At 42.5% G+C, this 12326-nt stretch overlaps 1 protein-coding gene across 1 annotated transcript in view; it reads left to right on the top strand.

Moving 5' to 3' along the window:
• The first annotated feature begins 2854 nt into the window (after window positions 1-2854).
• The window catches only part of LAPTM5 (lysosomal protein transmembrane 5), a 62924-nt gene continuing 53452 nt past the window's right edge, over window positions 2855-12326 (top strand). The window contains exon 1 of the mRNA XM_030219340.1: window positions 2855-3010. Within this exon, the coding sequence (XP_030075200.1) occupies window positions 2921-3010 (90 nt within the window). The 5' untranslated portion in view covers window positions 2855-2920. The remainder of the gene's footprint in view (window positions 3011-12326) is intronic.

The following is a 12326-nucleotide window of genomic DNA, read 5'->3' on the forward strand; positions in this document are numbered from 1 at the left end:
GTACTTTTTAAGAGCAAAACAGTTTATCTTCGATAGACAAATTAAAAAGGGATGCATTAATTAAGGATATAATAAATTGTTTAGATAAAGGGACCCTTATACTAAGCTGTGGGAAAAGGGGACCTGTGCTAGCCTGTGCTAGCGTCAGCGCGTGTTTTTTTACACACAACGAGGCCCCCTTTTACCGTAGCGGGCAGGGGTGTAGCCAGAAAACATTTTGGGTGGGCCTAGGCAAGAAGTGGGTGGGCACCAAGTGTTCTCCCCTTCACCCACCACCAAAAAAAAATCTCAGCTGGCAGGAAAACGCTTCTTTCCACCTTGGCAGTCTGCAGCAGACATGCGCTGAAAACTGCAGGTGCCGGAATCGTGGAGAATAGAGTTTTCATTACCATCAGGGGGAAGTCTTCAGCTGGCGGAGCTTGGGATCCCCACCTGCTACCGCTAATATGTATGCTACTGTTGGGTGGGCCTGAGCCCTAAACACCCAGGCCCACCTTTGGCTACGCCACTGGTAGCGGGTAAAAGGCTGTCCATTTTTCATGAAAAGAAATGGTCATGCAGTAAGTGAACCACTTACCGCATGACTGTTTTGGTGGGGAGCCATGGTGGTAGGTGCTCCTTTGCTAACCCAGTGGTAACTCAGCAGCATGTGGCGCTACCCAATTACCGTCGGTTAAGTTCCTGTGCAACTAAAATCAAAAAAATTTCTGGAGCACCAGAAATGGCACACGCTGGGGGGGGGGGGGGGGAAATACCACTGGGCTCCTGTGGTAGCCCGGCGGTAGTTCTGGATTGCCGCACGCCAACCCTTTAGTAAAAGGGCCACAAAGGGTCTTATTCAAAAAAAGATTTTCCCTCATTATTTCCCTGAGGAAATAACTATAATTTAAGAAGAACTTTGATCTGAAATGCTGCACCGACATCTCCATCTCCGCCTTTGAATCCTCTTGTAACATCTTGTCAGCATCCTACTCGTTCTTTTTCATCATCTTTCTCTCGTAGCATCAACTCAGAAGATACCTCCTGTTGATTTCTGTGTTATAGGTGCCATTAAGGTATAATGTAAAGCTGTAGAAATCAAAATAGTTTGACATAAGGCATCAGCCTTCTGTTTCCGTAGAAAAGGCATCTTGCAAGAAATTTCAGCTAAAAATAGTGAATGAGAATAATGGAATGGTGCCTTCTGCTTCTACAGAGGAAATTAAACTACTGTAAAAAAAAATGGACAATGTAACTAACCCCCTAACCCCCTAATTCTGTAAAATTGGCCACCCAACTTTACGTTTAGGGCTACAGTCTATATATCATGCCTAAAATGATGGCACTACAGTTGATGGATGATGGATAGTTGAGCGTAATAGCACAGATTCTATAAACGAGGCTGGGAATTGAGTGCCGATAAAATTCAGTGCTCAATGCTAGTTTATAAAGGGCACTTCGAGAAGAGCACTCGTTAGTGTTGAGTGCCAAATTTGGCGCAAGGACTTATGCCAGCTGAAGGTGTAAATCCTGGCGTGCAAAATGGGTGCGGATCCGTGTTATTCTGTAACTGTGCCTGCATGTTTTGTGAATGCCTCTGACCTGCCCATGCCCCTCCCATGGCCACGCCCCCTTTTGAGTAGCACGCAATCCAGTTTAGGCATCCATTGTTACAGAATAGTGTGTAGCCAGATTGGCATTCAAATCCTAAGCACTCAATTGTGGAACGCACTCTCAAAAGCCGTGAAAACCGCGTACGACCACCTACACTTCTGGAGAACACTAAAAACTTACTTGTTCAAAAAGGCATACTCTACCAACCCAACATAAATGCCTGACCGCTGCATCACAACAAAACCAAAATACGGTATGAACACAACACAACTCTCCCGTGTATGACGCCCTTATGTGGCTATGCCACATGAACTTTATCTTATCTCTACATCACTCTGTATTTGTCTACACCGGAGTCTGCAATCGCATCTCCGGCACTGTGTAAGCCTCATTGAGCCTGCAAATAGGTGGGAAAATGTGGGATACAAATGTAATAAATATATTGTTTTCAATCCATAGACTCCTGATGTAGGCCTTTTGGCCGAAACACAACATTGTGTCGAGTCATTTTATTGTTTAAGAAACTTTGCTTCGTTTTTACTACTGCTGTGATCCGGTCTTTGGGAATCCTGGCGAAAGAGTTTTCTTGCCTGCTGTGGTAAAAAGGGCCCTGGTGCATAGGAAAAACGGCCTATGCAGCTTGGCAAAAGGACCCTTGGGGGATTAGACAGGAAGCCTTCCGGGGGCAGGGAAATACCTACTGCACCTGAATGTAACTCACCTTGAACCTTGAGCTACTACTGAGAATGATATGAGCTAAATTCATATCCCTGAATGGGAAACAAACAAAAAAATACTGGATAGAGAGGAGGGGTTTGACAAGAAACAAGGTGTGGAGCTTGGAGCGGTCAAACGTCCGGCATAATGATTTGGCCCAATATTTTGCAGCTATCTACCAAGTGAATTTTGAAAGACTGCCAAGTGCCTCTTAAAGCAATCACAATGTAAAAAAAATGCAGATCACTAAAACTTTACCTTCCAACTGTTTCAACAAACGTTAGGTTTTTTTTTTTTATATATAATTGCAGTTTGGTACAAATAAACTTTTTAATCAGCTTTGTATTTTGCAGTAAGAATGCAGATGCCTGAGCGAGATAACGGCACCCTGGTTTTCTATAGTGGTTTTTTTTTCCTTACACCTCTTGTGTTTGGGGACTGAACTTCTTATCTGCAGTGAGTCATGAGACTGCTTAAGATGATTTGACATATTTTGCCACCAGGAAGGAAACCAAGTGCTCGGGTGAGTTGCCCTCCCTTCTTCTTCTGCTTAAGATCTCACACGTCTAGAGTTTGAACAGCATTGGAGAAACAGCAGCCACCTGCAAGCATGGCCTCCCCTACGTCCCAGGAGCTTCTGAAATGCTGCTGCTGCTTTAATATCAGGACCTCAATGGTTGCGTTGGCCTTCTATCACATGGTAAGCTTTTCATCTTCTGATTCAAGAAATGAAATATATTGAGATGTACCGAGCAGCTTAATTTAGCTTTGTTTTCCTATGTGAGTTTACCTGACTGTGGTTGAAACTCTCAACCTTTAGGCTATGGAGTGTAGACCAGATGGTTGTCACATTTTCCCCTCTCCCCTTCTAAGGAAACACTCTGTTGTGATACCCCAAATTACTGATTTTCTATAGAAAGGAATACAGGGACAAAGGAGTGAAAAGAGAAAGTCAAATCACATAAACAGGAAAAAAAAAAAAAAAACATGGAAATGGATGGAAGAAAAAAGAGAGAAAAATAATTTCCCGTTGGTAATGCAGTTTTAGAAAGTACTAGTGTTCAAGATGTCTCATAGTTACGTGCGCTACTCAATTGGGTAACGTGCCAATTAGTGATGAAAATTGGCTGATAAAAATCAATTATCATCACTAATTGGCAATAATTTTGAGTTTACATGGGCTTATTTTTAGGCAAACTTTAAAAAGAGGCGCATGTAAAGTCCAACGTGTGTAGTTGAAAAGGAGGCGCAGCCATGGGAGGATTATAAGTATGTTGGGGGTGTCAATCACATTTACACATGTTGTTATAGAATTTGGGGGAATGAGCTTATGCTTAGGCGTGGGTATTTACACCAGGTTTTCAGTGGTGTAAACAGCCGTGCCTAAATGTACGCACATTCCCCCGGCCTATGTACTATTCTATAAACCATATCTTACTGTAGACATGCTTTATGGAATAGTTATTCCAATGCTCCTACATTTTGGACGCCATATACAGAATCCAGTCCTAAGGGGGGAATGATCAATTTGGCCTCTCATTGCTCATTTACCACTAACTTGTGTTTGATTAGCACAGGTCTCATGTATGCAATGAGATCTAGGGACCCTTCTGCTAAAGGGGGTTGAACCTTTAGGGGGAAATTCTATTTATGGTGCTGAACATTAGGTACTACTTCTGCGCTGAATTCTAATGGCTGCAAGCGCCGAAACAGTGCAGAAACGACCGATCCAAGCAAAAACACACTTACACGCTCATTTATAGAATAGCATTTATAAGAGTTGCCATGTGGATCTGAAAAGGGGGTGTGGCCATGGGAGAAGCATGGGTAGATCAAACCAACCGAAAGGAAATTGTGTTTGGCCAGAGAATGTGGTAAAGGCGGTTAGCTTAGCGGAGTTTTAAAAAGGTTTGGACGGCTTCCTAAAGGAAAAGTCCATAGACCGTTATTAAATGGACTTGGGGAAAATCCACTTTTTCTAGGATAAGCAGTATAAAATGTTTTGTACTTTTTTGGGATCTTGCCAGGTATTTGTGACTTGGATTGGCCACTGTTGGAAACAGGATGCTGGGCTTGATGGACCTTTGGTCTTTCCCATTATGGCAATACTTATGTACTTATGTCTTCCACTCCTGTGTGTTGGAGGAGCATGGGCAGGCCAGGGGAGGTTCCTTAAAATGTTCGCCGTGCTATAGAATTTGGGGGATAGGCGTCCAGCTTGCAAGCTGGGATTTGCACCTGGTTTCAGTTGGTGTAACTCCTCGTGCCCAATGTTGGGAGCGAATCCCGGTGCTATGGGCTATTCTATAAAAGGCGCCAATCTTGGAATACCACTCAGCACCAATTTTTTTCAATGCCAAATTTTGAGTGCCATTTATACAACTTCACCCTGAATGAGTGGTTTACGTATGGAATCAGGCTATGGCACAACCGCAGGAAGGGCATTTGCCATAGTTAGCTTGTTGCCACGCATAAAACTGCATTTTCAGATTTTTTCCCTCAGTAGGCGTGGCATAGGCAGGGAGTGGACATGGAACCATTTGCCAGCTAGCACATTACAGATACCGGTAAGTAACTGCCTAACACATAGGACTGCTTAGAAGCCGATAACTAATCCCTTGGTAGCTCTCAGCAGGTAACATAGTAACAAGGTACCTTACACTAATGGGAACATTAATGCACAACCTGCAATAGAAATACTGAGAAATTTCCCCCAAAAGAAGCTACAAAAACATTTGCTGCTAACATGTGCTAAAATCCTATGTTAACTGTGGTAACTGCAAATTTTAGTGATTGTAGTAAAAGGATCACCTAGCTACTAATAACTAGGGTTAACAGTAAAATAACTTGTCTTAATGGTAGCTCATGTTGATAACTTCCCCCTTAATTAAAGAAAAAAGAAATGTCTCTAGAAATCAAAATCACTGCTATGTGTAATAAAAGTGAGCCAAGTATAAGACAATCAAGCCATTGTGACATCACTGATGAGGTTGGCTCTTAGGCATTGGTGGAATGAGGCATTATGACATCACAGTATCAGAAGTGAGTCAAATACAGGGCAATCAAACCATGTGACATCACTGATGAGGTTGGCACTTAGGCATTGGAGGAATGAGGCATTATGACATCACAGTATCAGAAGTGAGTCAAATACAGGGCAATCAAACCATGTGACATCACTGATGAGGTTGGCTCTTAGGCATTGGTGGAATGAGGCATTATGACATCACAATATCAGCTCTGGTTACCAGAGACTGGAACTCTTCACAGTAAGGGGGTGAAGTTATTAATGTGGGCTTACGTTAAGATGTGTTATTTTACCACCATCTCGTGTTAGTTTAGCACAACTCCTATTTTATGCAATGAAATCTAGTTATGGATATGGGGTTAACAGTAAAATAACATGTCTTAACAGTAGCCCACATTGATAACTTATCCCCTTTAATTAATAAAAAAGAAATGCCATTTTTAGCACCTCTGAACGTGGAAGGTGCCAAGTTATAGAATTGCTCTGCAGGAGTTCACATTAATGAAGCAAATGGTCAATGTGGACTGATCCTGTTATTATCAGTTACATTCCGTCCATATGTCGTGGTTATATTTAGTGAAATGAAAAAATCCAGAGACTATATTAATGGAGACTACAAACAGTGAAAGGATTGACCCAACAATGTTCTACAATAAATGTTTTGAAAAAGATTTTATATATATATATGAAAATAATGTTATAAATATGTGAGAATCATTGAGAAGATCTCAGAGTATAAACTCACCCAAGCGAGGCTACACCGAAGTGAATGACGTCTCTAAGGGTGGACAAGTTTCTCGATCATAGAACTTCTCTTTATTTTTTAATCAAATGCACCCACGTGCTATAAGTGATCCCCAAATAATAAAGTAATCGTGAGTATTCTGTTATTAAAAAATAAAGAGAAGTTCTATGATCGAGAAACTTGTCTACCCTTAGAGACGTCATTCACTTCAGTATATCCTCGCTTGGGTGAGTTTATACTCTGAGATCTTCTCAATGATTCTCACATATTTATGTTTAATCTTTTTTTTTATTGAGTAAAGAAACATTGCAAATACAAAACCATAATGTGCAGATACTTATTTCTTTAAACATTCCTTCCCAACTTCCCTCTGTCTCCCATCCCTCCCTTCCCTCCCTCCCGCAGTCCCTTCTCCCCTCCCCAAATTCTGAGTCCAGCTATGTGTCTCATTAAAAATTCAACAGTCTACTTCTAGCATGTGAGGACAACGTGTTAAGGAATGGGCTCCAAATGTTCTGAAATTGCAGTCCTGTTTGAGCTTTAAAGTCTGTCACTGCCATCCTTTCAACTCGCACTAGTGCAATCATGCGGGCTCTCCATCGTGAACATGTAGGGTAATGTCGGGTAATCCATTCAGATAGGATCACCTGTTTAGCTACAATGATAGATTTGTTCACAAAAGCTGTTAGTCCTGCTGGGATGGGGTGAATTAGTATCGGGTGTCCCAATAGTAACCCTGGATCATATTTCCACCCTGCTGACCATATTTTTGAAACACATTGTATTATATCCTTCCAGTATTGGGTTATACCTCTGCAGGACCACAGCATATGCCCCAAGGTAGCCCCCGGCTCTCGACACTTAGGGCACTCTCCCCAAGGAGAGAGCCCCATATGAAAGGCCCTTCGGGGAGATATATACAGCCGTAGCGCCACTTTATATTGAGTCTCCCAATGGGATATCATCATTGTCTGTTTTCGCATCGTGATTATATGTGACTTAAACTGAGATAGAGTAAGATTCATTGGTATATCTTGTTGCCACATGAGTAGCAATTTCTTGTAGTCCAGCTCCTCTGCCGTATCACGAATATGCCTATGATGGAATTTGAGAGGCACCTTCTGCTGTGCTGTCAGTGAGAAAGCTGTGGCCAATTCCTCTTGAACATCTTCAGCCAGATCTTCCCATGGTAAAGATTGTATATAGTGTCTTAACTGAAAGTAGTGAAACTTGTCCGATGGAGATTCTCACATATTTATAACATCATTTTCAAATATATATATAAAATCTTTTTCAAAACATTTATTGTAGAACATTTTTGGGTCAATCCTTTCACTGTTTGTAGTCTCCATTAATATATTCTCTGGATTTTTGTTTTTTTTTCATTTTGTTCTTGTTATTTTACCAGAGATTGGCTGGGAATTCATTTTTTGATATTGTGGTGATATTTAGAACAGAGAGACTTAACCTTGATATGTCCATTGCATCCTGACTGATGAAGACTTGGGGCCCTTTTAGTAAGCTGCACCAAAATGGAGTTACTGCATGGCGACGCTCTTGCGGTAATTTCATTTTAAAAAGCCATTCTTCACAGGTGCGCTGAAAAATGATTCTGCACACGACCCAAAACCTGCACCTACACCACCGCAGGCCATTTTTCAGCACACCTTAGTAAAAAGTCCCCTTGATTTTTTATCTTGCTACGACATTACAACTGATCTGTGGTTAGTCACCTGCTGTCCACTGTTTATTGGCTGACTGGTTTTAAAATGCAGTGGAAAGCACCCAGAATTCTTCCATGTTTTATGTTAGCAATAGAAGCCTGTCAGCGGTAGAAAGTTGAAGGAATCAGGACAGGATGATGATTGAAGCATAGAAGCGTGCTTCCTGCCTTGCACAAGCCATATCTGTCAGCACTATGAAACTCACTTAGGCAGCGTTGCCTCAGTATGAACTGTTTGAAAGTGGGAAGCACCTGAAAAAACAGCTGGTACCAATGGCTAAAGGCAGAGTGGAGGAGTGGCCTAGTGGTTAGAGCACCAGTCTTGATATCCAGAGGCGCCTCGTTCAGATCCAACTGCTGCTCTTTGTAATCTTGGGCAAGTTACCTAACCCTCCATTGCCTCAGGTACAAGCTTAGATTATATGAGCCCAACAAGAAAATACACAGTGTACCTAAATGTAATTCACCTTGAGCTACTACTGAAAAAAGTGTGCGCAAATTCTAAATATATAAAAAGCAATAGAATCTTTTTCAGCTTCCTGCCCTGCCGCTTTCCCTCTCCTCACAAGCTGCTTCAGAGTTATGCAGGCAAACTGACTTGCCTGCCCTCTCTGCACATCTATTTTGGCTCTGATTTTGCTTCAGCCTTCAAATTTGGGGCCTTAAGGGGCTCTTTTAAAAAAGGTGCGCTGAAAAATGACCTGCGGTAGTGTAGACGCGTGTTTGGGTCGCGTGCAGAATCATTTTTCAGTGCACCTCTGAAGAATGCATTTTTAAACATTTTTGCCGAAAATGGACGTGCGGCAAAATGAAAATTGCCACGCGTCCATTTTGGGCCTGAGATCTTACCACCAGCCATTGACCTAGCGGTAAAGTCTCACGCGGTAACCGGGCGGTAATGACCTACGCGCGTGAAATGCCACTTGGCGCGTGCCCGGTACGCACATCCAAAAATAGAAATTATTTTTCGACTGCACGTATTGGTTGCACGCCAAAAATGAAATTACCGCAAGAGCCAATCAGTAGCCAGGCGGTAGCTCCATTTTGGCGCACGTTGGGACACTTATGTGACTTAGTAAAAGGGCCCCTAAGTGAACAGAAAATGGGAATTATTAAGCGCGTAGAGCAAACCACACCGATGATTGGTAGCACAGTCCCCAGCTAGGACACTGCTCAAAATGTATTTGCTCAGGGGCACTGGAAATTAAATTCTTCTGCTTTGGGTTTTGCTATGGAGTGTGCTGTGATCTTTGATTTTCCCCAGGTAAACTTGAGTACCTGCGGGCTTCTCATTTTCAGCCTATTACTTCTCAACTTTTGCTATGATTTTTGTCTGTGTTTCTTTTGAATGTTTGGGGATAGATATTACAAATTTGGCACTTGGCTAGGAAACATTGAAACTGACTTTGCTCTGCAAAATTTTCGTTGGAGGGGTGCAGTCATTTGAAGATAACAATGAAATCAATTTCAAACAAAAAAAACAGCATTTTCTACATTTTGTTTCATTTCCACGGTTTATTTCATTATCGTAAATGTGTGTGTGCTCCCTATGGGTTAATTTTCTAAGGCACAATATGCACATATCTGTCATATATTCACTTTGTATTCATTCAAACCATGTATTTGTTCAGACCGAAATCAGCTAATGCCGATAACGGTAATATGTAAGCCACATTGAGCCTGCAAAAAGGTGGGAAAATGTGGGATGCAAATGCAACAAATAAATAAATATATGTGCATAGCTTTAGGAATAATATTATACAGATACGTCATATTATGGTTAATATATAATATAATATAATATAATATAATATAATATAATATAATATAATATAATACTATATTATACTGGCATTCTGCAATTACAAGAAATACTGTTCATTCTGGATAACATGTAAGAAGACCAATCAAATATTGGGCTGTAACGGTATACAATAAATCAAGAAGATAAATTTCTAAAACTTTTTGGAATAAAAAATGTGTTAACTTCTTGCAAAAACTCATATAAATGATATTTATCCTTAGATCTGCAGGTAAAATCTCCTAGAGCATCACTGCCTGATAAGAAATTAAAGCTTGCTTAGATTTAATCTTGCTTGCTGAGGGAAAAAAGATTGTTATCATTTTTTATTTCACACAGATCAAGACATAATAAAGATTTGATAACATGAGGGACCAAGCAAGAAGGAACCAAACTGTTTAATATTTGAAATATAAAAGCACTTAATTCAGAGCTTCCCAGATGGGGTACATGCTGGATGGGTTATCCATGGGTGCATCATTATTCTGCAGCCCCAGAGGGTCAGACAGTTTTATTTGGCCAATGTTATGGGGTCATGGCCAGAAAAAGATTGACAAGCACTGACTTAATTTAAAAAAATAAACAGGCCTCAATTGGTAGCTAGTGTAAAGTATTTCAACAAAGGGAGCACTCGATCATTTTTCCAAGCATGACACAACATTCTGGTCACTGTGTTTTGCAGTGTTTGCAAGCGCTTAAGCAATGTAACTCTGGTACCTACATACAAAATGATACAATAATCCAATCGAGTGATGATGATAAAGGTTTGGACCAATAGTTTAAAATGATCAAATAAAACAACTTTCTTATGCTTTGCCAGTGTGTTTTTTTCTAGCAAAAAAGGTGCCGGTACTCAAATGCCAGGCCACCCTTCAGGGGTGGGGTGATCATTTAGGGACCCACCCCACAATAGCCAGGCCCCCTGCAACCAGTCACAGAATCTATGGCAAGGCAGAATTGGTGTATTGAACCTGAGCTCTTTCATTATAATTTGGGGACCATGGGTCAATTGTAGTAGACAATGGAAAATGTGCCGGTACTCAGTACCCCCAAGTACCCCCTCAAAAAAAACCCTGTGCTTCGCAACTGTCTTAACTTAAAAAACATTAAAAAAAATAATAAATTGATGTGTGTCTTGAAAGAAAGTGCCAGGCCAATAGTGATTCCTAATACCTTTATGAAAAGTTCAAAAGGAAGGGTGTTGTTTCTAAGAGCTATTCCTATTGCCGAATGACAATTGATCAAACCTATCACCGACATTTTTATTTCACTCAAGGTCAGTTTCAATTGGCATTCCTGGGTCCAAGTTTCAATTACATCGATACATGCCTGAACCATTAAATACTACTAAATATTTCCTCTAGAGCCAGTCAGTGCAATTTAACTAGGCAGGAGGCCAGTGGCTTAGCAAGGGCGAGGTGGTCCGCCCTGGGTGCACGTCGCTAGGAGGGTGTTGGCTCCGCTGGTTCCGTGCTCCCTCTGCCTCGGAACAGGTTACTTCCTGTTCCGGGGCAGAGGGAGCAGGGAACCAGCGAAACCGACACCTCCCCCCCCCCCAGCGGCGTGCACACGTCAGGCCAGAATGCACTCGGGGTGTGGGGCTTGGGTGATGCGCCGAGGGGGGGGGGTGTCATGCTGCACCCGGGGGGGGGGGGGTGCGCAGCGGTGAACCGCCCCGGGTGGCAGCCGCTCTCGTTACGCCACTGCAGGAGGCTCTCCTGCCTAGTTAAATCATGTTCAGTACTGACTCCAAAGATTTTCAGTCTGCCTTAAACTTATTATAGGAAGTCTCATTGGGGTCCTTTTACTAAGGTGCACTGAAAAATGGTCTGCGGTAGTGTAGACACGTGTTTTGGGCGCGTGCAGAATTATTTTTCAGCGCACCTACAAAACATGCGTTTTTTTTGCCAAAAATGGACGTGCAGCAAAATGAAAATTGCTGCACGTCCATTTTGGGTCTGAGACCGGTCTATGCGCGTCAAATGCCACTTGATGCGCATAGCTGCCATGCATCAGAAAATAAAAAAATTTTTTTCAGACGCATGTAGCGGATGCGCGCTAGAATTGAAATTACTGCAAGGGCCACGTGGTAACTGGGTGGTAACTGCAATTTGGCATGTGCTGGGCATGCGTTGGCACCTACACAACTTAGTAAAAAGGCCCCCATTGTGGGGTCCTTTTACCAAGCTGCGGGAAAAGCAGCGGAGGCCATTTTCCTTGCACGCCAGGGCCCTTTTTACCTCAGCAGGTAAAAAGACCCTAAAAAAATGGCCATGCGGCAATATTACTCGTACCGCGTGGCCATGCCAGGGAAGCACTTACCGCCACCCACTGAAGTGGCGGTAAGGGCTGCCACAGTAGCCAGGTGGTTACCGGGCAGTGCGCTGCAATTCCCAATTACCGCTAGGTTAACGCCATGCTATAAAATAAAAAAATGTTGGCGCATGCTCGAGGCTGAACTACCGCCGGCAGCTCTGCTGGGCCGGCTGTAGTTTCGGGTTAGCCTGCGTTGGTCTTACTGACACTTTGTAAAAGGGCCCCTGTGCAAGTATGTGATAAGAAGAAGGGCATGTGCCAAGTAGATTGAAATCAAGTACGAGTTGCTACGTTATGGAAGGCAGAACATTCCTTCCTCCTGCACCCAGTCCCGCTGACCCATACATAGGGATGATTTTCCTTATAGCCGGTCAGGGCCGTGCCAACACAGTAAGCGAGGTGG

Source organism: Microcaecilia unicolor, chromosome 11, assembly GCF_901765095.1.
Source record: "Microcaecilia unicolor chromosome 11, aMicUni1.1, whole genome shotgun sequence".
Taxonomy (NCBI): domain Eukaryota; kingdom Metazoa; phylum Chordata; class Amphibia; order Gymnophiona; family Siphonopidae; genus Microcaecilia; species Microcaecilia unicolor.